We start from the raw sequence: 27,324 nt of genomic DNA, 5'->3' as shown, positions 1-27,324 counted from the left end.
ATGAATGAACTTTAAAAAGCGTGATGATCAAGATTGACCCTGGCAAAAGTGGAAGTGGAAAGTGAACATTGAAACCTTGTGCTTATGATATTGAACTACATAGACCAAGAAACACTGGTGCAAATAACACAAGACTGCGAGTTGAAGGGAAGGTCGAGGCGGTCCTGCGGAGACTCTATAATAAAAGCCTTGCACATTCAAAAGTCTTCAACAACAGGAAAAGGTCCGAGCCCGACAGAAGGAGACCGGAAGTGTGATAAGTTAGGGTAAGGGAACCCCTACAAGTGCTGAGATTGAGAGGTCCGAGCCTGACAGAGGGAGATCTACGAGAACTTTTGCTTTAAGAGCTCCGAGCCCGACTGAGGGAGACATGAGACCTACGTGAACATTTGCTTTGAGAGGTCTGAGTCCGAACAAGGGAGACCTGCGTGAACATTTTGGTTGAACTGTGAACCCTTTTGTTGAATTGTGAAGGAACTTTTTGAACGCTGGAAAATTGACTTTTTTACGTGGAAGGCCATACGGGCCCAGATCCATGTTTTGATGTGATTTGTTTTTTCAGAACCTGAGCCTGAGGGTGTCATCCTGTCTATGGGGGCTGCCTTACTCGGGGAGGAGAGCTAACTCAGCCACTTTGATTCTTTATATTCTAACACTGAATATATACTTATATACTAACACATAATCCCCTCTGCACACTTTTGTATAAGAGATAGGGCAGGCATTAGGTTTTTGTTAGTATATGCCATTTTGATTTGACAGAGACTGACTAGGACTGTGTTTTCTGTATTATTTGATGGTAGAGACTACTCCCATCTTAGCTATAGGGCAAAGTAGGTGTTTTTCCAAAACCCAAAAATTGAATACAGGTTTTACTAATTGTACCTTTTGTGTCAGTGTCATACTTGTGGTACCATGCCTCCATTAAAGGACGGGATGTAAGAGTAATTGAATGTTACTCACCATAGTGACTAGAATACTCCTAGTCCTAAGACCCCTTTCCTCCATATGACCCACCTCCATCCCTGTTGAATATAATGTATCTGGACATAGACTGTGCTAAACGCATCCTGCGTGCAAAGGGACTGTAGTGCGGCATCAGAGTGTGGGGCTAGTAGTAATGTGCAACGGCCACACCCCCACGCGCCCTTATACAATTAAAAGGGAAGCTCAAGTATTTAGCTGTTAAAGGTTGTGGTACCGTCCCCGCACCGGGGGCGCCCATGCAGGATGGGGAAAGGAAACTTAAGACTAGGAGTATTCTAATCACTACAGTGACTAACATTCAATTTTCGTTTCACATATCCATTGGGTCAATTAAATCTATTATGTTGAAGAAGCTTACTTCTTTTGATACTGATTGAACTCACGACACTGCCTCCTGTCGACAGAGGCAGTAGTGTGCTACAAAATCACACTTACAGTGAGTTTGCTATATATCCACCAGGGTCTTTGCCCACAGTGCTCAGCTAAAATACATAAACTCTCAGTTGAGAGGGAATGTAGAAACTATGCAGTAGGGAAGTAAGGCCCTGGGATAGTTATCAGCCTCTCGGCAGAATCAACCTGCATATTAGTGCTCTCTGGGTTTCCTTTTTGCACCAGAGTTTTAGAGCTAGGGAGAGTACGTTCAGCAGGGACACCAGCGATCTTCTTTGGGGTTCACATCCTAAACACCCTGGTCAACCAAATACAGGGAGCCTATAAAATCCATGCCTATACGCTGTGTGTTCAACATGTATTTCAGATATGTCCAGCAGAGCAGGGAGCTGCAGATTTTGAGTGGTCTTCGTACAGAAAGGACTGCTGTTCTTGTTTCTATCCTTCATCTACCATGCCAGGTAGAATCATGGCCACAAATATATTGCGCATAGTAAAACTGCTAAGGCACTTGAAATCTAATTTCCTCTGTCTAATCGTGTTTGTCAATATATCCTACCTGTATTAGATACTTGCACTTTAATTGGGTTTTACAGTAAAACACTTATGGATAAGACTGATATAATAGCCCATTTAAAACAAGGCAAGCCCTCATTATAAGTTTCCTGGTCCAGAAAAAAGTGCTGGTAACAACGATTACAGGCACCTTTTCGGGACCGGCAAACTACAAGTCTGCCAGTAGGGGCTGTGAACTACCGGCAGGCCTGACCTGCCAGTAGTTCTAGCCCCTACTGGCATATTTTTCACTGAAGCTCCGTTAATAACGGTGCCAGTACTTCAGTGTTCCCATTCCCAAATGGAAATTTACCGTTCCTATACCGCCCATAATATTGCAGTAACACCGGGATATCGGACGGCGGAAACGATAAGGCTAGTCTGCCAGTCAGACCCGTAATGAGGGCCAATGTGCCTGCCCCGATTCAGATCCTTAGAATGCACTTCATAGCAGTACTCTCACAAGTTGGGAAAATGAAAAGGAATCTTCTAGACTGCCCTAAGGATCTTTTGTCTCATAACAGGCTATAAAGGAGTGATTATAAAACTGTATAAAAAGTTCCCACATTAGCCCTTTCTCAAAGGAGGCTAAGGTATGACATTCTAAAAGGCCATGTGGCTATCTGCTAGTATTTTCTTTTTTTTCTTCTTCTTTTTTTCTTTATTGTGCATTTGGTTAAATAATTACAAATAAACTTTAAGCACATAATTAAGCAAACAAAACAAGAAACAAGAAAAGTATTTTAAGAACAGATCATGAATGCCAAACAGGCAAAAAATAACAAACACATTAAAAGACATTTACGCATGTTTTCCTTTTAAATACAGCTGGGACATTTCCATATATTTCCTTTTGCCATCAAGCAGTTTAAAATTCTTCGTTAATATAAAAAAGTTAAAATTAAGATGACTGTGTTAGCGAATAAAGGGGTACTATTCAATTCATTATCTCCCTCCATATATAAAACGCAGCTGCAGAGTGTGTAACAGATTCCGCACTATATATGTAGATCCAGAACTTGTCTGTATCTATTGATTCCAATCTGGAAGTCGTAGAAGAGAATCCCTTAGTGTAGAGATCTAGCAATTTGGGACAGCAGGTGAGTAGGTGGCGAATAGTTTCAACTTCGCCAACACAGATTCGACATATCCGGTCCTCAAAGGGAATCCCAGTCCGGCGTCCCAGGACCTCTCTGGTAGGGAGAATATTGAGACGCATGTATGTAATGAATCTCCTAAGTTGGTAGGGACAAGGGCTGACTAAATATGTGCGGGGTAAATTTCGTTTGAACCCCTGTCTTGAATATTCAGCAAGACTAGTCTTAGTGTGGAGCCGGCTTAGATTGTGATTTGCAGCCCAAACCTCCATGTATATCTTTTTTTTTTCTTGATAAAACACTGGTTTAATTCTTCAAAATGATATGATTGTACACATTTAAATCGTTTAATAGAATAACTCAATCCTGCACATATACATACATTAGTACAAAAGGTGTATACTACAAACAAGCTACATTTCAATGTACATAAAATACAAAAATACAATTCTAAAAACTCTATAGGTTAGGAGAGTCAATCAGATCTGACATTTCCACATTGATTACATTCAGGAAATACATAGTTGATACTCCCAGGTCCCGGAGATATAAATTAGTAGTGTTTCCAGTGTAGTGTCTCGCAATCTGACCTTCCAGGGAGTGTATATTTAAATTAGTGTAAAAAAAGAGAAAATCAAGAATTTGCATCGCAGGAAATACCATTGCGCCCTTAATGAGACCAGACCAATTTCCATATGCACTGCACCGAATTCAGAACACCCAATATGGAGTGAAGGATCTTTTCCTCCATGGTCTCCAGCCATTTCATTTTTGGCTCAGCAATGGCAACTGTGCCATATAATATCCCCGGCAACACACTGGTTCTGTATATCGAAATCATGCGTGCCCTTGATATTGTGACCACCTTAACCAGCAACAAACTTCCTGAGGATCCACCATTTTTTCAGGACCTTGGGCATTATATGTTCTCCATATGTGTTGTTAGGGTGATTTTTCACTGGTAAGCCAAGATACAAGTAGCTCTCTACTACTTCTAGGGCCACTTCTCCTAACTTCCACGTAAAGAATTCGTTTTCCCTCGCATTCATTCCAAAGGTCACAATTTTTTCTAATCAATGTTAATGATGAGGTTGTGTTGTTGGGCATACAGAGACAGGGCAGTGATCGATTGTTGCAAACCATTGGGAGTGCGATCCAGTAACACTGTGTCATCGGCATAGCCGAGCCAGGGTACTGGAAATTCTCCAGCATGTGGTCTGGCATGGATTCACATGCTCATGAATATTCCCTGTTGTCAGGCCGGGACTCCTCTGTAAAAGAAAAAACTGTTTCACTTTCACTTGCAAACTGTATTTCTCCTCTAAACCAACCATTGAGCTCTGGTTCATACTGCCCCCAGCCAATGACTGCCCTCTCCCTAAGCCCCTCCTCTGGCAGCCATCTTTAGATTTTTACTGCACGTTCAAGTGTTGGGAGTCGTCGTGTTTTGCTCTGTGAGCTGATCTACGTTTTTAGCGCTTTTTAGGTAAAAGGTTTGATTTTTGTCAAAACAGAGCCTGTGTGCTATTTCTCCACATCGGCCGACAAGCAGGGAGTCGTTTGTCAGTGAATTTCAATGCCCCTCAAGGGCAAGAATCGTTGAAGTTTCATCGAAGATTCCTGAAGGCCATCGGGCCTACTCCGCACTCTGGACTATGTCGGAGGAGAAGAAGGAGGGAAGCTCTGTTTTCAAGCTCTGCTCCAGCTGCAGACTGCGGAATGTGTTTGTAGAGTACAAACACCTCCAGTGCCTCTACTGTCTCCATCCGATCACAGGGAAGCGAATTGCGAAATCTGCCTCAGGTTCTCCAAACAAACCTTGAAGGATCGTATCAGGAGGCTGGCGGTGTGGCTTAGCGCCAAGGCCTCTGCCCCATGCGGGAAGCAGGGGCATGCCTCACCTAGGAGCGGTGTCCTTTGAGGGCGCTCCAAACGTGGGGGCCCAAGACAAGGCCAAGCAACGCAAGTCTGTTTCCGTCGGGGGCACTGTGCAAGCAGAACACACAGCGGGCGGGGTTGCGCTCATCTTCACAATCTGCCTCCATCTCCAGCCATCACTCCAGCTCCTCCTCGAAGATGAAATCGGCTAACCCGGCGAAGTTGCGGGAAAAGCTAGAGAAGATGAAGGTGCAGAATGCCGAGGCGGAACAGGTGAAGTCTTCATCGACGATCGAGTTGGTGGCGGCCACCCTCCAGAAGGCCTAAGAGTCTGACCCAGGCAAGGTAGCCCTGGCAGTGCCCAGAGTATCCCTGCCCTCGAGATGAAAGGCATCAGCCAAGCCAGAGTAGAGGACACTGGAGCCGGAGATGAGGATGCCAACCCTGAGCCCGAACTTGACTCCCCGGGATGTAAAAAAGGGGGCATGGGCCTCAACCTTACTCCAGGGCATGGACATTTCTTCCTCGGAAAAGGAGAACCAGGCATGCATCCACACGATACAGGAGGAGGATGTGGGTGACGACGACGCTGACAGTGAAAATCCTGATGGGGACGACCATGGCGGAGGTGATGACGGCGGACCTGCTGACGGCGGACCTGCTGACGACACCAGCGCGGGGCCAAGTAGGGCTACTGCCCCGACCCCTCTAAGGGATGTATCGCTGCTGGACATCCTTTCGATCCTGCACACCCAGACACATACAACAACATGGGCACTGCGAACGGTTCGCCGCAGACAAGATAGGGTTACTCCATGCATTGTTCGCCACAGCATCAGAACTCTTCCAACGGACACCGGAGGAAACCAGGAAGGAAGCATTCCTATATCAATGGCGCAAGTCCAAGAGGAAGACCATCTTCGCGGTTCCTCTCCTGGACGACGTTTTGGGAGGAAGGCCTAGCTTTGATGAGGAACATGGCCAAGAGGAATCGGGTGGAGAAGAAATACAGGCTGCCTGAGTACACACCCAAGTGCCTACGTTCACAGCCTTCCCCGGACTCAGTGGTCTGGGCAACAGCAAGGGAGAAGTCGTCTAAACCCTAGTCTTCATCTGCCGTCCCTGCGGATGCGAGGGGAAGAAGTTGGATGCCATGGGAAGAAAAGTAATTACTCAGTGGCGTCAACAGTCAAGGCGGCCAACACACTTGCTATGCTGGCCAGATACAACAGGGAGCTGTGGAATAAGATGGCCCCACTGCTGGTTTTCCTACCCGATGACAAGCGGGTTGAAGCACTTTCCATCCTCCAGGAGAGGGAGGTGGCATCGGACCATGCCATCACGGTGGCACTGGACATCGCAGACATGGGGTTCCGACAGATGGGGAACGGTGTATGTCGCCGTGGCTGGCCACAAGCCACCAACTTTCGTCAGGAAGTCCAGACAAGGGTTCTGGACCTGCCCTTCGACGGGGACAATCTCTTTGGGAAAGCCATCAACGAGTCATTGCAGGCCTTTAAGACTGACACTGAGACGGCCCGTGCCTTGGGCACTCTTCAATATCGCCTGTCCTCTTGTGCCTCCAGCGGGAAGTTGGGCAGATCGTCGAAGGGTTTTGGTGGAGGGTCCTCTTTGTACCGTCAACCCTCCCAGTCCACGACCAAGGCCTTCGGTGGAGGTGGGCAGCCACAAGATGGCACGCGGGCTCCGAAGCAAGATTAAACCAGCCAGGACAGTGGGGCGCCACCCATGCACACCAGCGGGAGGCTGGCTGGCGGGCTTCGTCAGCGAGTGGAAGAAGATCTCCACTGACCGATGGGAGCTGGACCCTTTCGCCCACGGACACACTCTTCTAGAGTTTCAGCAGAAGTGTCCGTGGATACCTCAGCTCCTGCAGGAAGTACAGGCCATGATAAGAAAATGGGTGATAGAGCTAGTTCCAAAGCCACTCCGGGGCTCCAGAGTCTACTCCAGATACTTCTTGCTAAAGAAGAAGACCGGGTCTGAGGCCCATTCTAGACCTGCAGCGCCTCAACAAACACCTCAAGTTCCAAACATTCAGGATGGTCACTTTGCCGCACATGCTCGGCCAACTGAGGAAGGAGACCTCTTGACGTTGCTGGACCTGGAGAATGCATACTTCCACATCCCCATTCATGAGAAGCATCAGAGGTTCCTGCACTTCGTAGTACAGGGAAGGCACTACCAATTCAAGATTCTCCCCTTCGGACTGAAGTCAGTGCCCAGGGTTTTTATGTATTGCCTGGCACCAGTGGTGGCTCATCTGCATCTACAGGGGATACACGGAAACCCGTACCTCGACGACTGGCTCACCAGGGCCAGGTCAAGGGAAATAGCCGTCGAACACACAGAGAGGACCGTCCGACTGCTGACAGATATGAGGTATTCTGTTAACTATCCAAGGTCCTGCTTGATACCATCACAGAGGGCGCTGTGCCTGGGGGCCAGGCCCAAGACAGTCTCCTGCCTGGCAGCTCCCTCGGAGGAGAGGATAGCGGCCCTGCTGGGCAAGGTGCAACAGCTGTTGGCGCTGAAGACCACCACGGTGCGGACCATCAAGTCACTGCCCGGCATGATGTAATTGTGCATCTACCTGATCCGATCTGCAGGTTGCTGATGAGACCCCTTCAGGAATTCCTGGACGCTCGGTGGATCAAGGTGTCCAGAAGCTTTGCCGACAAGATTGCCCTCAATGAGGAGTTCCATTGAGCGATAAGGTGCAGCGGCGTGCCGGGGGCACAGGTTTCCTCCAGACCCGCCATACCAGGAGACGGTCACCACGGACTCTTCCCTGGAGAGCCTGGGAGCCCACATTGGATTTCTCCATGCCAGAGGCCTGTGGATGCCAGAGAAGAGGGATCTCCACATCAATATCCTGGAGCTGCAGGCAGTGTTCTGGGCCCTCAAGTCGTTCCTTCCATCCCTCAAGGGCAAGGTGGTGATGGTCTTCACGGACAACACCACCACAATGTTCTACATAAGGAGGCTGAGGGCAACAGATCCCCAGCGCTCTCCAGAGAGGCGCAGGACTTGTGGCACTGGGACGTCACCCAAGAGATGTTCCTCATCCCCTTTCACCTGGCGGGAGTCAAGAACACCATTGCTGACTCACTCAGCAGGGAGCTGCGCTCCTGCCACAAGTGGAAACTTCGACGGGATGAAGTGGACCGCCTTTTCCTCAAGTGGGGCAGGCCCCAGATCAATCTGTTTACTACGGCAGCGAATTCCAAATGCCAGACATTCGCCAGCAGGTTCCACCAGACGAGGAGCATGGGGGACGTGTGTTTTCCTTCCCGTGGGAAGGTCTCTCCTGTATGCATTCCCACTGTTGCCGCTCCTGCTGCGAGTCATCAATCAAATCAAACGGTGCCGATGCAGGATGATCCTTCTCGCCACGGTGTGGTGAGACAGATTTAGTACCCGGACCTTTTCAGCCTGTCAATGTCACCTCCAGTCAAGCTGCCAGTGGTCATGGATCTGCTCACCAGAGAAGGTGGCACAATCCTGTATCATGACCCAGGATCGCTGAACCTGAAGGCTTGGCTCCTGCAGCCTTAGAGTTTGGAGGGTACGAGTTGCAGGCAGACTCCAAGGAGGTCCTTGGCAGGGCCAGAGCATCGTCGACTCTTAAATGCTATGGGCACAAGTTTCGCTACGTGGCACCAGTCGCAGAAGATCAACCCTCTGAGGGTCACGGCAGATTCTTCCATACTTGTTGTCCTTGGCCAAGGCAGGGCTGGCGCACAGCTCTATCAAGGTGCATCTGGTGGCTATCTCCCGCTACACCAGCTCTCCAGGACGGTCTTCTCTTTGGTCCAACCGTCTCGTCAAGGAGTTCCTCAAAGGACTGTTTCGATCGGTCCCACCGGTGAAGGCGCCTAACCCGGCGTTGAAACTCAACGTGGTACTGATGAGGCTTATGGGGGCCCCCTTCGAGCCTATGCATCAGGCCCCTCTCAAGTTCCTATCATGGAAAATGGCTTTCCTCGTGGCCATCACATCTGCCAGGAGGGTGGGTGAGATCCAGGTCTTATCCTGCAAACAGACGTATCTGACTTTTCACGACGGGTGGTGCTGCGGACGCACCCCTCCTTCATGCCAAAGGTTCAATCGGAATTCCACCTCAACATGCCTTTAGTGCTGCCTTTGTTCTTTCCAAAACCTTTGTTGCACTCGCTGGATGTGGCTCGTGCTGTGAAGTTCTATGTGGCACGCACAGATTTTTTCCAGAAGACGTCTCAACTATTTGTGAACTTTGGTCCTGTGAACCATGGAAAGGCTTTGTCCAAGGCTTCCATCTCCAGGTGGCTCTCCAGCTGTATCACATACTGTCATTGGTTGGCAAACCAACCGCTGCCCAGCCGTTCGAGAGCCCATTCCACCAGAGCAATCGCTGCAACAACAGCGTTCCTGTCTGGTGTGTCCTTGCTGGACATCTGCAGGGTTGCTATGTGGAGGTCTACGCACACCTTCACAAGATTCTACTGCATCAACAGGGATTCCAGGGCGGAGTCCAGGTTCGGCCAATCAGTGGTACGCAACCTGTTTGCTTGAAGGTGAGCCTGTTCTGGAGGTAAGTGTAATTGCTTCTGTTGAGCCTTGCCACCCCCCCCCGTATTCTTTATTCATGAGCATGTGAATCCATGCCAGACCCCATGCAGAAGAAGGAACAAGTTGCTTACTGAAGATGGCTGCCAGAGGAGGGGCTTAGGAAGAGGGCAGTCATTGCCTGGGGGAAATATGACCCAGAGCTCAGTGATTGGTTTACAGGAAAAATACAATTTGTAAGTGAAAGTGAAACTGTTTATAGTTACAGGTAAGTAACTTGTTCCATTTCTAGCCTTGTCAATGAAAGTGGCCATACCAGAGGTATACAAGTTGTTAAACAAGGGAGCGAGAAAGCACCCCTGCTACACTCCGTGGTTTGTGGTTATGGATCTAGACAGAAGACCTGCCTGATTCACACGCACTACCACGATAGTGTGCGTATAAAGTTCTCTGATCAGATATAATATCCTGGGGTTCATGCCCCAGTTAGTGAGTTTTGATCATAGTCGCTCACGCGGCATAGTATCAAAAGCCTTGGAAAAGTCTACAAAACAGGCGTACAACTTCTTTTTCCCCTCACCCCGTTCCGCTTCAGCGGTTAGACATTGCAAAGCACAGATGTTTAAAGTGGTTGTGTAATCTTTACGAAAGCCAGTTTGATATCTGTGTAAAAGTCCTTGTTCGAATCCAAGATGGCCGCCGGCGAGAGCAGTCGCACATAATCGGCGCTCCGCCGGGGCCGCCAATCTAAAGCACTACCCACAGCAGCAGCGGCCGGCTTCGCGCCCCCCCGCACCCCCCCACGGACGGCTGAAGGCCTCCCCGCCCTTCTCCCCCCGGGGGGTGCTGGAGCGCCGATCGAGCGGACGCGCGAAGAAGGAAGCGAGGAGAAGCGCGGCCGCCCCCTCCCCCACCGGGGTCGAGTGGGACTGGCTCTCCCGCGCGGGGATCGACGCGCAGGGCAGAGCGACGCAGGGAAGCGGCCCGCGGCACTACAGTCGCGGAGGCAGAGCGGGGCCTCGCTCCGGGGGCCCCCGGGAGGGAGAAGCGGCATCAAGGAGATCGGGGCGGACCGCTGGAGAGGAGGAGCGGGGGCCGCCCTGAACAGAAGCCGGAAAAATAGAGGTGAGCCTGCCCGGGGAGGGGCGCACAAATAAACCTCCCATTCGCCCTCACATGGACTGGGCTTCCCCCGGGGCCCATAGAAGGGATCTTCCACAACAAAGGCCCACCAAGGCCTAGGCAGACAGAAGGACTTGCCCACTAAGGGCTGGTACGACCGACCACCCACAAAGCCCGACCCAAGAGGGCACGGCAACCGGGGTGGGGGTCTCGGGAGGGGAAAACCCGAGAAGCAACCACAATCAGCCACTAGAGAATCCTCCGACGGGCCGACGTGGGAAGGAGCAGTTTCCACTCCAAGCCAGGGTTCCCCCCCACCCACAACAGCACAATAGGGGAACAGAACCGGAGGGGGACACGACGACGCAACGCCCCCCCCCCCCACAGGCACCCCAACGAAGCACAATACAATGTCAAGAGCAAAAGGTAAGGGGAACCCCACCCCACAGACACCCCAAACGTCGAAACAAGGTGCAGATATACTTCAACTGTGGTCAACAGAAGGGTCAACGCAATCAAGGGGGAGAACTCAGGGAGAACCGATGGGAGAAGCAGAGGCTATCTCCCAGAGTCAACAACCACTGACCAAGGGAGACATGCAAAGCTGGCTCATGAACCTGAAGGAAAATCTCATGTCAACAGTCCAAGAGCAATTTACGACCATGAAGGATGAACTAAAACAAGTGGTGCAAGACATGAGAATAGACATAAATAACCTCGAGGAGAGAACCGACGTGGTGGAGAAAGCAGTACAAGGTCTTGAAGAAGACACGAGACAGATTAGCGAGACACAAGAACAATTGGTGACGCTCACACATAACATGGAACTACAATGTGAAGATCTGGAGAACCGCTCAAGACGCTCCAACATCAGAATCAAGAACATGGCGGAGACAGTACTAGACAAAGATCTGAAATTGGCGGTAAAGGAAGTGTTTAGAGACATTCTGGGGGTACAAGAAACAGAAGACATCGGAGTCGACAGAATCCATAGGGTTGGACCAAAAAGAACGGGGGCCGCAGGGGAAAGACCACGCGATGTCCTAGTGGCCCTCTCTTCTTACCCGCAGAAAGAACAGATACTCAGAAGGGCCAGGGAAATGGAACATATCAAAATGAATGGGCAAGACATCCAACTGTACCAGGATCTGGCTCTGATTACCCTTCAAAAAAGAAGAGCAATGGCCCCATTGGTGAAAGTGCTAACGGAAAAACAAATCCGCTACAAATGGACGTTCCCATTCGGACTCCTATTTTCCTGGGAAGGGAAACAGAGAAGGGTGACAACATTGGAAGAAGGCCTAAGCACCTTGGGGCTACCGGAAGGGGAGACGGAGCGGGGGGAAGCTGCTAACAGGAGTGAGCGCACGAAAAGGCTTATGGGCTGGGAAACAACCAAACAGAAGAAGGCAATGACGGGGAGGGAGACAAGGAGGAAATTACCTTGAAGAACTCAATAAAAGTATATCTGAGGGAACGGATTCGGGTATGGAGACACCGGAACCGGGTGGGGGGGGCGCGGATGCTTTGTCGAACGGACAATACACTGAAGGCGGTCTGGCGGAGTCCAGGCGGCTTGGAACTCGGTAAAGTCCAATGGAACAATGGGGTTTAGGAGTCCCCACCACATACCCCCTGAGAGATGGGAGGGCAGGGAGCGAAGGGCGCAACGCCCTAGCGTCAATAGGAACCCTTGCCCCACTCGGGGGACAGTTTTTGTTGGGGTTTAAAGTTAATGGTTGGGGGGGAGAGGGAGTTCAAGGGAGGGGGAAAAGTCGGAGAACTCTGATTAATGAATCATACATCACAGGCGCACCGAAGCAACGGCACTTGAACAATACAACATGGGGATGATACGCCTTGTTTCATACAATATTAGGGGGATGAACCACCCAACGAAAAGACCGAAACTGGAGCAACAGTTCAAAAGGGGGAAGGCCGACATCCTACTCCTTCAAGAAACCCATATCAGAACAAGGGACAAACAGAAAACAAGGATAAAAGGTTACAAAATATGGGCACAAGCGACGGCAAAGGAAAAAAAGGCAGGGGTCCTGATTGCGGCGAAGGAAGGGAAAGATTTCAAACTTCTGGACATAACTGTTTATAAAGAAGGCAGATACGCTTTCGCCAATGCAGAAATCGAGGGATCTCTCGTCACACTAGCCTCGATATACGCACCAAATCAGGGGCAGGATGGCTTCCTCAGGGACACTCTGTCAAAACTGGAGGTCTTCGCGAGGGGGGATGTGATCCTGGGAGGGGACCTTAACATGACGTGGAACCCACAATTAGATAGGAGTACAGGTAAAACACAAGGCCAGGGGGCACCTACAAAGCGCCTGCGACAACAAATGGACCAATTGGCCCTAAATGATGTATGGAGGGAGAGAAAAGGCGAACAAAGGGGCTACACCCACTTCTCACATGTCCATAACACCATGTCCAGGATTGACTACTTCTGGGTGTCAGTGGGCCTGCTGGGAAAAATACAAGATGTAGACAAGGGAGCAATAGCCCTCTCAGACCATGCCCCCCTTTGGCTAGACGTGACTTTCCCAGGGAGAAAGAATGGGCTGTGGAGATGGAAGCTACCCCAGGATCTGATCCAGGACCCTATAACCGGGGAGTCAATCAGGGAAGCGATTGAAGAGTACTTTATTCAAAACGACACAGGGGAGGTAGCACTGAGCGCAGTCTGGGACGCGTTCAAAGCAGTACTGCGGGGAAAGATGATTGCGCTGAAATCTACGAGAGACAAACAAAGGTTTCAGTGGGAAAGGGAATTGGAAAAGGTGATTGAGGACATTCAAGAAAAAATGCTAACACATCCCACGAAGATACTGAAAAAATCACTAAAACACACACAGGGCCAACTAGAGATGCTACGGACGAGAGGCGCAGAAAAAAACCTACTCTATCTGAAACAGAGATATTACATTAAAGCAAACAAAGCGGATAGACTCTTGGCGAGACAGCTCAGGACAAAACAGAAAGAAACAACGATCAAGGCCATTCGCGATGCGAAGGGGGACATTCATACACGCACACACGACATGGGGGAAACACTGAGACAATTCTATCAAACTCTCTACTCCACAGAACGCCCAGACACTTCCGCCCAAGACTCATATTTAGAGGCCCTACCGATTCCGAAAATATCAGAAGAAGAGAAACAGACATTAGAGTCCCCTATTAGTGAAGAGGAAATCAGGAAAGCAATAAAAGAACTCCCAGTTAACAAAGCCCCAGGCCCAGATGGGTTTACGGCCCAATTCTATAAAAAATATTCTGACATACTGACCCCGATATTAACCAGGCTCTTAAACTCCTTTAGAGAGAAGGGCAATATAACTCCCACAATGAACGAAGCGAAAGTATTAGTTTTCCACAAACCAGGTAAGGATCCAACGAATCCGGCGTCATATAGACCAATCTCCCTGATTAACTTAGATGCAAAAATCTACACAAAGATTCTGGCCACAAGATTGTCCCAACTACTCCCGAAACTAATCGGCGAAGATCAATCAGGCTTCATCCCCGGTAGACAAACGCATGACAATACAAGGAGACTCGCCCACCTGGTGGAAAAAATAGGCATATCCCACACCCCTGCGATTCTTCTGTCTGTAGACGCCGAGAAGGCCTTTGACCGAGTCGAATGGTCTCTCCTATTCAAAATCTTGAAGTGTATGGGGTTTGGGGAACAGTACATAGCGAGCATCAGAGCGAACTATAACTCCCCATCCAGTAGAATTGTCATTAACGGCGAGGTTACGGATAAGGTAATCATATCAAGAGGCACGAAACAGGGATGCCCCCTCTCACCCTTACTCTATGCTCTATATTTAGAACCACTCCTAATAAAAATACGGGAGTCAACCAACATCAAAGGGATAGACATGGCGGGACAACAACATAAAGTGATCGCCTACGCGGATGACATGCTAATAACCCTAGAGGACCCCGAATTAACCTTAGCAGTAGCGGTGAGGGAATTAGAACACTATGGAACCATCTCGGGTCTAAAAATCAATAGGAAAAAATCAGAGATCCTGATCCTGGCAGGAGACACCGCAAACATAGAAAGGGAAGCCAAGTTGCAGGACCTTAAGATAGTAAAAAGTAGCATAAAATATCTGGGAATAGTGGTTCCACATAACATCGAGTTATTCTACGGGGAAAACTACCCATCACTAATCGCAAACATTAGAAAGGAACTAGCAAGATGGAACCCGCTACAGATTTCGTGGTGGGGCAGAATACAAACTGTCAAAATGTCGATCCTCCCAAGGGTCCTATACTATTTCCAGGCTATCCCGGTGGGAGTCCCCGACACCTTTTTCAAGACCCTGACCAAATTAATATCATCCTTTATTTGGAAAGGGAAAACCCCCAGGATAGCAAAAATGGTCCTAACGGCCCCAACCAGGGATGGGGGGATGGCGCTCCCACATTTTAAAAAATATTATCAGGCAGCACAGCTCAAAGTCCTGAGGGAATGGGTAAGGGAGAACCCGCAGAGGATATGGGCCAAGCAAGATAGGGCAGTAGCTAGGACCCCACTGGTTGAACTCCTTTGGAAACAGAGGCAATACAGACATGAAAATCTGAGGATTAGCGAAATTATGAGGACCACGCTAAAAGCATGGGACCACCAAACACGAACAGGTATTATGACCACGGAACTCGGACCCTTTACTCCCATTTGTATAAATCCACAATTTCCCCCGGGGATGGAACAAGGGGCATATGACAGATGGGAAGAGGAGGGCATAACCAAAATAGGGGAGATGTTTGCAGACAAAGAAATTATCCCACTGGAATCCTGTTTTACTGGCTCAAACCCCCCAAAAGGAGAGAGATATAGATATGAGCAGCTGAAACACTGGCTAAGTTCCCCGAATATCACGGAAGCAGCAACCAGAGATCTCACTGCCTTTGAGACATACCTCATATCCAACACGGGGGAAAAAAAGTGGGTGGCAACTCTTTATAAATTCATAAACACACAAGGGGAGGATATTAAATGGTCCTATAGAATAAGGTGGGGCAGAACATTAGGGAAAGAACCAACGGATAGACAATGGGAGGACCTATGGAAGCAGATCCCCAAGATGACCCGCTCGGCACAAACCAGGGAGATGTGGGTCAAAGTTATGACTCAATGGCACTACACCCCAGAGCGACTCCACTCCATGTACCCAAATGTGTCAAATCTAAGCTGGAGAGGATGTGATGAAGTGGGTACCTGGAGACATATTTGGTGGGACTGTGAGGGTATTAAACCATTCTGGGAAGAAATCAGAAACGACTTGGACAAAGTATTCCCAGATGTGGGGCTGCTTGGGGAAGAGGTCTGGCTATGTGGTCTCAGGGATGGCACTGCAAGACTATACAGTAGATCACAATGGAGAGCATTCACAGGTCTACTCATCACGGCATGGACCACCATAGCACAGAAGTGGAAGAGCAAGGATACTCCACTGAAATTCACATGGTTGCAAAAAGTTTGGGCCCACATTACAATGGAGAAAATCACCCACAAAATACAAGGTTCCGGAGACAAATTCGGAAAAGAATGGGAAGGAACCCTGCAATACCTCCAGTCAGACTTTATGGAACAGTGGTGCCCCCACAATATTAAAGTCTCAGATATTTTCAATGCCTAATAAAAGCCAGAGACAATTAGAGCTCTCCGATACAGGGGGAGGGAGGAGGGGGTAGAAGGGTTTATTATCCAAAGTTTCAAAGTTAATTCTCGTTGTATCCATGCAAACTAATAAAGATATGTTTTAAAAAGTCCTTGTTCTTCCGCCCACACATTCAACTTTTTCAAGAGAAGAGAGGCAAATATTTTTTGCCTGAAATCTAACATGGCCACCAATCTGTAGTTAAGGGGATTGGTCTTGTCACCCTTCTTGAAGACTGTAATCAAAACAGATTGTCACCAGCTATACGGAATGTTTCCCGTATCAATGATATTTTGGTATAAGCTGAAGCTCCTGCTGTTCTCCTGCAATGGTCGAGCACATTGACATCCGAAATTCAACCTTTGATAGAATCATTTTCAATGTTGCTGATTGGGAAATAGTCTTATTGTTGTCCTCAAAAGAGAAAACCTGAGACCTGGCACTCCCAACTTCACTTGAAGAGTCAAAGTCAGAAGAGTCAAAGGAGGGGGATGAGGACAAACATCTTTGGTGATCGGGAGATGCCAATAGTTGGGTGCCGATCATGTTATCCAAGCCCAACGCGGCATGAATTTGTTTCTACGTGCCACCCAGTGAGTATCTTTGCAGGCCAATGCACATCTTCAATAAAGAATGGTCGTTATCAATCAGGGGATGGTTAGCAAATGAGTTGTCAATGGAAGTGAGAGAAGCATGAGACTCCTCAATGTCCGGCATAGGTACCGATGTGGTAGGATCCGTAGTACATTCCAGGTCAGGCACTATGATAGTAAAGAAACAAGGGTTTTTGCATAGTCTGCCTGTTAGGGAGTCCTATTTATCTTTTTTTGAGAGAGGTGAAGGTGCAGTGGGCTCCTTTGTAAATATAGGGCTATGTGTTCTCTTACCCTTCTGTTGTACTGCACTGCACAGTGTGTATTTGTGTTGGCGCTCGTGTTTCATTTCTTTAAGAGGTAATTCAATAGTGATAAGCGCTCAATTGGAACTCAATAGTCAGCCAAAAAACAGAGTGGGGAAAAATGTTCAGGCGCCAGCAAGGTATGAGATTGAGGATAAGGAAAGGGGGTGATAGGGAAGGGAGGGGAAAAAGAGGAAACTAAAGGAGAAAAAGAAGGGGAAATCTTCAATTAATAGAGAATACGGAATGGATGGCTAAGTGCCTACTAGCAACACTCATTCCCAATCGTTCCGTTAGTTGCAGAGGTCCATGGAAGTTCTTTACACAGCAAAGTGAAGATTAACGGAGTTGCGAGCTGTGTGCTTACAAGCGACACACACTCCCAATAGCCCTGGATGTTCGAAGGGTTGCCGTAGGACTCCTTTAATACGCAAGGTGATGTTTGCGGAGTAGCAGGCTATGTGCCTGACACACACACGCGAATACTCCCAAAGTTCCAATAGTTTTGTGATTACCTTGATCAGGATAGCGAAGTATAACAGGTAGAGGGCTATCTGCAGCACAACACACACACTCCCACACTCCCACTGACTCCTAGGAATTAAATAAGAGGGAGGAATAGATCCGCCCTACAGGCAATGCAGAGTCAGCATGAATAGCAAGAGCTGCACAGTGGAGGTACTCCTCCCCGAATCTGCTGACGGCTCCACAGGCCGCTGGATGCCGCACACCAAACACCCAACACACATGCCGAGCTCCGCGCAGGTGCTGTGATTATAAGGAGGCGGCCTTCCTTGTTGCTGCAAAAAGCTTGAGATGAAAAGAGGACTGCGGGTTCAGGAGTCCAAAGTCCAATGCCCATGAATAACAAGGCATTTGCTGCTGATATGTCCTCACACCCAACACACACTGCCGTACTACCTTAGGTAGGATAGAAAAAAAGTAGGGGGCCCAGTTTGAAATCCATTTATATCGTTTTTGATTCTGTCTCTCAATTTGCTACAAAGAGTCACCATTATTTTTGACTCAATCTCTTCCATACATAGGTGCAGTTTTAGATACTGAAAAGTGGAAAGCCTTTCCAACAACAAACAGAATTGTTTCTGTAGTCGAGGCGGTTTGGCATTTTCAAAGCATTTGTAGGTCCAGAGGATTGTGGATCTCATGTCTTGTTGCTGTCTGGTAGTTCTCTTTGCCAGATTTCATGTTCTTCTAAAATCATTTTCTTTTTGTGTTTAAAGGAGTCTAATTTTCTTGCAGAGGTCCCTGTTCATTTTCATGACTTGGAGGCCTCCATCACATAAGACTTGTTACATTCTGGACGGGACACGGTAGGAGATATAGACAGTCACGACCTTTGGCCTCCACAAAACAAGTTAAATCACATCATTTTCTAGAAACAAAACACATTTTTGGGCTTTAAAAGCCTTTTTTCCTGCAATGTAGGCCAAGAGAGTATGCTGTCTAACAGAAACAATACAATAGCAAAGTTGTATGTGTCAAAACAACGAGGCACTTGATCAGAAAGGCTCTGTGCCTGGCTGAAGAAATGTGTCTGGCCTATTCATGGAAACATAACATTGTCTCACATCCCAAGAGAACCCCATTGAAGTATGGATCACCTTAGCAGTTCATGTTCCATTCCACATTAATGGAATCTGCATAGGCAAGTAGCGTAGTTGGTACTCAACAGATGGGGCTATCCTTTAAAGTATATATTTGATGTCAGAGAGAAGGCTTGGTGTTATGCTTCATAGATGGGCAAGGGAAAGGTGTTCCTAGAGGACGCTCTGATTCACAACTGGCAAAGCAGGTTCCTATCCTGCTTCTTCAAAGAAAAGTGGCATCAATGAGGAAGAGCTCTTTATGCCACTTTTTTTCTGGTTGGTCCTTATTTGCCCAATCAAATTTAGTTTTCAGAATTGATCCACCTAACATAATGTCTGAAATGGATTCTTCTGAACAGGAAATATCTTCTGTTCCAGAAAAAGGGCTTAGGCCTTCCTCATCCCCTCAATTGCTAGGGCGAGTGATTTATTTTTGAAGATTTAGTTTATGGTGCTTTTTGTTCATCTACAGAAAATATGTCAGTAATTTAACCAGTTATGGATCAATTTCAAGGGAACAGTATAACAGCATAATGTTATATTATTAGGGGCTGGAATAAAGATCAATCAGATTTCCCAGCAGGCTCACCATTTCGTATTGTTTTCTCTTCCATGTTCTGTCTTTTTTCCACAGGTATCCAAGTCGATTCTGGCAAAATGAATCTGGCAGCTATTGCAGCCTAAATAAAAAATCAAAAGCCAGACTTGTTTCCCTCTGAGGGAGGTTGTAAGGTGACATTTTGAGCTACTGTTTAGGCTTCCTCCCCCGATGAGAAAGCCTGATAAGTGTTCTTGGTAGCAGTAACTTTAGCTAGAAGGATTAGAGACTTGTAAGCTCTTTACACTGACAAGCCATGTACAGTATTTGGACGGGATAAGGTAGTTTTAAGGACCCATCCCTCTTTTTTGCTTGAAGTGGTTTAGGATTATTATATAAATCAAGAAATGTCTATGCCTACACTTTATCCAAATCAATTGATTTAGGAGAGAGAAGTTTGCATAATGTACAAGTCAAAAAAGGGCTTCCTTTATTTTAAGATTGAACAAAATCTCTAAGGAAATCATTGAGGTTGTCAGATACATTCTGGGGTGACCCCTCTGGTGAAGAGACATCAAAGGTGCTGATGACTCATAGGCTAGTTATTTATGCTGTACAAAGTAACAACCGTCAACCACCCCCGACCCCCTCCAAGGGCATTAATGCTCATGAAGTTAGGGTTGAAGCAGCTTCTGTAGACTTCCAAAGACATGTTTGAACTCATATAGTTTGTGGAGCTTCTACCTGGACTACTCCCCGTGCTTTTTGTGAGTATTGTGCTTTGGATAGTATCTCCAGGGATGATGATTGGTTTGGGCAGACCATGCTTATAAATATCTTTCTTAACTTTCTTAAATTTGTAAATGTACATACTTGTTTTTCTTCTCCCATGTCTTTCTTGTGCTTAGCAATCATGCAAATCATAGGACATGTTAGAGGAATGTTGGACTGGTTATGAGGAGCGGGAAAATAAATTATGCATGGTGAATGAAATGATATGATTGGTTATTTATAACGTGCTTACTACACAGAGGTTTCTAAGCGCGGACCCGGGGTTCGAACCTGTGTTGCTCCGTGTCGTCTTGCTTCTAAGATGAGCATGTTGCCCCTGAGCTATCCTCCCTACACAGAGCAATGGAGTGAAATGAGGAGCATGGTAAAGGAAATGAGGCCATGGGAGAGCAAATGGGGATAGAGTAAAGAAATGAGAAGCATGGAATGAGGGGCAAAAGAGGGGGCATGATGGACAGCTGCGAGGAACCAGAGGTACAGACTTGGAGAGAAATGGGTCCAGGGACTGAGGGGCTGGTTAGAGGAATTGGGGTGAAGGGAGAGGAATAAGGTGCAGAGGAGCTAATTGAGGGACAGCGTAGAGGAATGAGGGTCAGGAGACATGCATGAGGGCAAATAGATATGAATAAGTTCCAAGTGAGAGTAATGACAGGTAAGCATTAAGGGCAGGTTAGAGGGCTAAGGGGCATGGAAGAAGAAAATGAAATAGAGAGAAATTAGGGGCTGAAGATGGAAACAAGGAGTAGGGGATAAATGTTAGACGTGTGGATAGAGGCAGTGGCAAGCAGTGAGTGCCTAGGTATGAGAGGTAAGGTAGAGGTGTAAGAGTCAAGAGAGAGAGAAATGAGGACAAATGAGGGGCGTGGGAAAGATGAGAGGCATGTGAGAGGAATGAGGAGAAGGGAAAGGAATGATAGAGAGTGTGGTGCAGAGGAAGAAAGTGGGGGAGGAGAGAGGTATGGGGTGAATGGAGAAGGATGAGAGCAAAGGAGATACATGAGGTGAAGGGAAGGAGGAACAGGGGAGAGGGCTAATGGCCAGGGTAGGGGCATAAGGTATTGGGGACGGAAATGGCATGCAGGGCGTAAGGTGCAGTATAGAAGTATGCCAGGCAAGGAATAAGTGCATTGGAGAGGAAAGAGGGCCAGGAAAGGAGGGGCAGGGGAAATTAAAGACAGTCAGTGGAGACAAATGATGGACTGCAGCGGGGAGTAGGAGGAAGGAAATGAGTATTCGATTGATAGTACTCAAGGCACTGAAAAGAATAAACCAGGGCTGCAGGGACAACAGTGACAGAGGCACCAAGATCGCCTCTGTCACTGTAAGCACCTACCACGAGGTCCTGTGTGCATCTGGCAAAATCTTCTGATCACCCAGATGTGTCGGAGACTGGGCGTGTTAGGGAGATACCGCACAGGGTTGCCCAACCATTTTGTTATCTCCTTAAACCAAAGGGAGGTTCCTAAATAATACAGCAGGCACACTAATCCTAAAAGGCAACCACATCTGAGAACAAGTTATAGGGGCGTACCATGTCTCATTGGGCGCAGACCCTCCTTCGTCTTCTTCCTCATATTAATCTACCCAGATGGGTTTACCTCTAAATTCACAATCCTCTTTCAGTTCAAAATCTTTTGTAGCATTCAGTACCTCTATCCCACCCAACACCTTTCTCCCAAGGAATTCTACATACTTTTGGGATGAACACTGAATTCTCTTTGAAATCAATATTTTTCACAATTTAAAATGTTACTGCAAAAAGCTACACAGCTCTGCGCCAAATCACCAGATTAAAATTCAGGCAACTTTTAGCACTTTGTACGTGATTTATCAGACAACTGTACGATTGTGTTTGTCAGCCCACAATGCAATAGGTGCTATGATAAAGCAAGTAATAACTTAATGATAATAATTTTATGAATCCTAAAAGGAGGCAGAGCTATTGGGAGTCAAAACTGTTAATTTCATGTTAAACGCACATGTCTGCAGCAGGAACCCAGCTTGGTGGGGTATAGTACTAGCAGTGGAGACTCTACTTTGCGCATTAGAGCAGAATTGCAAAGACATTGCATGTGCCTTTCCTTTCAGCTCTCGCCCAGGTGTCATGAAAGGTTGTTCACTGCCCACTTCACATCAATCTCTACCCTTCCCCCTACACTATCCTGAATTTTCTCATGATGCCCCCTAATTCTCTCCGATGGTTCATTCAGTATGGCGTCTCTATTTGCGCTTAGCCATCCACCTTACAAGCCACGCTGCTCTTTGGTTCATCTGTGAACCCCAAAGGCCTGTGTGTTTGCTCCCTGGACCGCCTCAGCAACACTGATCGTGCACTCTCTCTCCTTGCTGCAGGTGACTGCGACAGGTCCTCCCAGGTAGGGAGCTGCTTCACTCTGATGCCGTACACGAAGGTGATGCCCCACGCACCTACCACCCTACGCCCTGTGATGTTTGTGCCATCTGTGGTCGGCAGGGTCTTGAAGGAGAAGCTCAGCACCAGCAGGGACTTCATCAACTGCCAATCAGGTAGGTCCTTACTAGCCAGGTCACCAGTGTGAGTGTTCCTCGAGCTCTAACCGTCACCAATATTGGGAATTTTGGTCTCTATGGGAAAGATACCCTACAAATTCCTGTTAGTTGTGTGCTAATATGTTAGCCTGGCTAAGTGTGATGGAAGACTACACTGCACGTGCATCTTATTGAATGCTTATTGCGGCACAACTTTTGAACATGCCCTGCTGCATATTTTTAATAATAGACATTTCTGTGTTAACCCTACGCGGTGGTCAGTCAAAAGGCCAAAAAAAAAAAATATGGAATGACAAAAATATCGAAAAACAAATCTCGGAAAAAAAAAATTGAATTTTTTATTTATTTATGTATATGTATTTTTGGGGTCAGGTAAGTAAAAAAAAGGGGTAAAATAAAAAAATGAAAAAGGGGGGTTCAGGGGGGAAGCCCCCCATCTCGAAAAAAAACGTATTGGAAAAAAAAAATTATTTTTTTTTTTGCGATTTTTTGGTTCAACCTTTTTTTTCGATATTTTTTTTCGGTCTTTTCACTATAAACCCCTGTAGCATTGTGTTGTTTTTTCATACTGTGAAGTATGCGTTAGGTGTGACAAAGAGGTGTGCAAAAACACTTTCAAAGCCCCTTGGAGTCCACATCAGTGGGAGGCAGGAGACTGGCTTGTGGAAGTGCTTGCTGACTCATCTGACCGCTAACAATTCTGTGGCAACGTTGAGGCCTGGCTCTGCACCAGACATACCGTGCATCCTATTTTATGATCCCATTTTGCAAGATGCTGTGACGCTTAATCATGAGAAGGGAGCATCACAACAAGGATAATCTGTAATTTTACTCCAGAAAAATGCTTCTCCCTACACTAGTCCACCCTTGGAATTCATGAATACATTTAAGCTATAGAGAAGATTGTAGGAGTGTTTGCGAGGCATGTTTGCAAATGCCCTTATTCACATAGCAAAGGCTTTTGCCAGGTAGGTACCACCATTGGACCTAATCAAAACTCCCCATATGTTGCTTTGGAGATGAATGCCTTAACATAATATACCATAACAAAGAGTAGGAGGAGAGTAGCGAAATAAAACATCTGTTTTATTTCCTTGTCCCTGTTGTTAGGATGACTGGCATAGTAGAGATACGCCATTCCCGCTGAGAGCAAATTCTCCCCGGTTGCTGGTTCAGTATCACTTGGGTGCGTGGGTTGGAAGCTCAGTGTCGTAATAGGAGAAGCAAAGGATTCAACAGGAAATTGGCAGTTATGATGAACATCCTTGTGTCAGTTTGGGAAATTATCTTTTAATGGAACATACGTTCTGTCCTCATGGCCAGTTCTTCCAAGGAATTACAGGAAATGGGCAGCGCACTACAAATAACTATCTCATAGGTTCTTTTTATTCCAAGGAGTGGAAATAAAGGAGGATATTAATGCAATGTGTACATCCGGCTGACAAATCGCAATCCAGGGGATAGTAGGCATATTGTTGGGAATATAAATCAGTACAGGAAGAACCTGTTCAATTTATAAACTCTTCTTTCCTGGAGGTGTCAAAGTTAGAGATTTACTCAACACTGAACTTTTGGTCTTTTTCCTGCTGATCCTGCAACTCTGATGACTTTCAAAAGCATTTCTTACTCAATGTATTTCAAAATTAATTCCATTAACAAGGGTTTTCATTGTAGTTTTCTCTGTTTGGCTAACCTTCCATATGTATTAATAAACCATATGAACCTCTACATTTTGTTAAGTACTTGGTCACACAACTTGTACACAGGAGACCTGCCACCACAATAGCTCCTGATGACAGCTTACTCTACCAAATACTGTTTAAGGTCAAGGAATACCTGAACAGCAAAATATGTAAAGGAGGGAATTACTATTAATCTGAGCCAAGTGGTAAGAATTTGGGATGAAAGTGAATGAGGAACTACTGTCTAAAATGAGACATTGAGAGAACAGGACCTTGAGTCACTGCACATGATATGATATGATATAGCATTTGTAGCGCGCCTATACACAAGCGTTTCAAGTGGTCTTAGCATTTTTGGTTCTGTTGTTTGGTAGCTTTTGGGAGCTAGTGAACATGAAAAATGTTTTAGCATGGGCAAGTCGTGAGAATCCATGTCTCTCTGTTTACTACCTTTGGTATAACAATAAATGTTTGTTGGATAGTATATAGATATCCTTTATAAAGTTACATTTACTCATCCTAGTAAATCCTGTACACTTACTCCTTCAGCCGCTTCCTTCATATATCTTGGATGTCCGTGAAAATTGATGGCAACGGAGAGCAGGTGCTGTTGCACTTTGATCAACTTAGAAACTATGTTTAGACGCCTGAGAGTGGGAGAGTCTCTCCTGTCCTACTTCTGTGAGCTCAGCCCTCATTTCTCAATGGAAGCCGTATCATGGACAGAGAGAGGAATAGGGTGGCAGGGCAGGCCTTGTGACTGTAGGGGATTAAAGAGTGAGAGTTCAAGAGTTACACAATCAATGACATTTACTTACTTTATGGTCTGTAAACTATGTATTCCTGCATATGGGGAGATTCCCAAGCATACATTACAAAAGAGGGTTGGCATCATGGTGTGCAACCACAGTAAAGGAAAATATGTTTTTAATATAGTCTGACTGATATAGCCATTGAGCAAAGGGCAGCGGTCGAAGTAATCCACATGCATACATTTCAGGTAACATTACTGGGGATGCACCTCTAAAACTCTACAGAGACAAAATGAATGCCACTGGAGGGGCTGTGCACTGCATACAGTGTCTATAGTGACTGACACAATCCACTGTGTTATGTTGTTAAGGCTCGCTGAATATCTAGATTGTGAAGATTTGTTTCAGCTTCTGAAGTAGGATTTGGAAAAAAGGGAGGAAGACACGCTGTCTGCTTAAAACAGATTTAAAATACATTTAGGTAGAAACAAAGGACAGCAAGGCTTCTCGCCCGAGAGGGACCGCGGTTTACTTAACCCTGCTACTTATAAATCCTGCTTGGTATGTAGTTTTTCAGGTCACCAGTTTGATATAATTAGTTGCTCTAAATTCACATAGCTCCCATGAAGAATGAGCCCTCCTGGTTGTAGGGAACAAGCAGAGAAGATCATTAAAGTGTCTTCTGATTTTTTTATTTTTCAAAGAAAAGTACCCATCTAGCGAGTTCTGCTAATCTCCAATTGCATTTTCACACATAGGTCTTGCAGGAATTTTGGAATCTAATTTTATAGGCCGACAAGCGAAACAAGAAATACAAAATAAGCTGATATCATTAGGGCGTGTCAATGAGTCAATGCTCTTTTCCAAAGACCAGCAACATAATCGGAAATGATTTCCTGGCTGCCTGGATGTCACATGTGTTGTCCTTTGAGGGATTCCTGTGTTGGTAGCTGAGCTTCTCAGTTGCCAGGCGAGCAAGGGGAGGAGTGAATAATCTTTACCTTTTTTAATTGTTTACCATCAGCCGCTCGCTGCTGCGATCTGTGTGTGATTTGTAGGTCGCAAGTTTGAATCCTGGCAAAGGCCAACTCAGCCTTTCGTCCTTACGAGGTTGATAAATGAGTATGGTATGGTAATGGTTATTTATAAAGCGCCTATGCAGTGTTTCAAAGCGCTCAAGGAGGATGGGAGTATGGGGGAAAAAACAACAGTCACTCAGAGCCCTTGAATTTCTGAGAAGATAACGGTCTGCACAGGCAGAGTATGTGAGTAAGATACATATGACAATTGAGATACAGCAAATAGAGAACAGGCAGACGATCTTCAGGAAGAGATGCATTCAGATCATACAAGTGCCAGACGGTGAAGGGAGGGGTTGGGGTCCAAGTGCACCCAGTAAGTGTAGACTGGGGTAAGTGCGGAGAGAGATGCTCTCTTGGATTTATTCACAAGTGCAGTGAGGGGAGTGGGGTACAGGGCACTGAGGCAAGTGCATAGAGGACTGGCAGGGGTGCCAGGGACCTGTGAGTCTCTGAGGTACACCAGACGGCAAGTCAGCAAGCTATATGGGGGAGGAGGGAGAGATGGAAAGAGCAGAGAGCAAGCTACCAGGGTAGGGGGAGAGAGAAGGAGGAAGATCTTGAGGAGTTTCTGGAACTTAAGAAGATCAGACTCAAGACGAAGGTTGGCAGGGAGGCTATTCCAGAGGGAGGCACCTGCTGAGGATAAGGATATCCCTCCAACTCTCTGCTTAGAGAAGAAGCTCACTCGCAGAAGGTTTGATGTACCAACTTCGGTTGGGTGACATTGTATATATATATATATATATATATGTTTTATGTAAAGCACTAAGTCACAAGCGCTATATAAATAACACATTATTATCGTTATAGGATCAAGGGTTTCTGCTGAGAGCAATAAGCCATTTCACTGGACCCAAGTACCAGATTCCAAATGGGATATTGTGATCAGTTTCCCTTAAGAGCTCTTGTGTAATTTGGAAATCACTTTGTATGGGCTTCAAGCCAGTCAGGGAAGGTCTAAGAAGAATGATGAAGACAGCGAGCAAATCAATCCACAGACTTTACTAAAAGCCTTCCTCCCTGTATCCAGGTGACAAGGTTGTAATCCAAAATTTTGTAAGGGTCTGAGGATATATTCTGTGCAAAGGTCGTGTAGGTTTCTCAATATGCAATCCACTAGTTAGCACTGTTGGTTTGGAAGTAAAGTGCC

The 27,324-nt window shown here is 46.7% G+C and overlaps 1 protein-coding gene across 4 annotated transcripts in view; it reads left to right on the top strand.

Moving 5' to 3' along the window:
• Positions 1-27,324, top strand: part of CARD14 (caspase recruitment domain family member 14) — a 642,914-nt gene that overhangs the window by 530,130 nt on the left and 85,460 nt on the right. For all 4 annotated transcript variants that reach the window (XR_011305179.1, XM_069655192.1, XM_069655194.1 and 1 more), the window contains exon 18: positions 22,482-22,655. Coding sequence is in view for 3 of the 4 variants with exons in the window: in XM_069655192.1 (XP_069511293.1) it covers positions 22,482-22,655 (174 nt within the window). In the remaining variant the exon portion in view is untranslated. The remainder of the gene's footprint in view (positions 1-22,481; positions 22,656-27,324) is intronic.

This window comes from Ambystoma mexicanum, chromosome 3q (assembly GCF_040938575.1).
Source record: "Ambystoma mexicanum isolate Mex_15411 chromosome 3q, UKY_AmexF1_1, whole genome shotgun sequence".
In the NCBI taxonomy this organism is placed as follows: Eukaryota; Metazoa; Chordata; class Amphibia; order Caudata; family Ambystomatidae; genus Ambystoma; species Ambystoma mexicanum.
The sequence above is the reverse complement of the archived record's forward strand: the minus strand, read 5'-3'. Positions and strand labels throughout refer to the sequence as shown.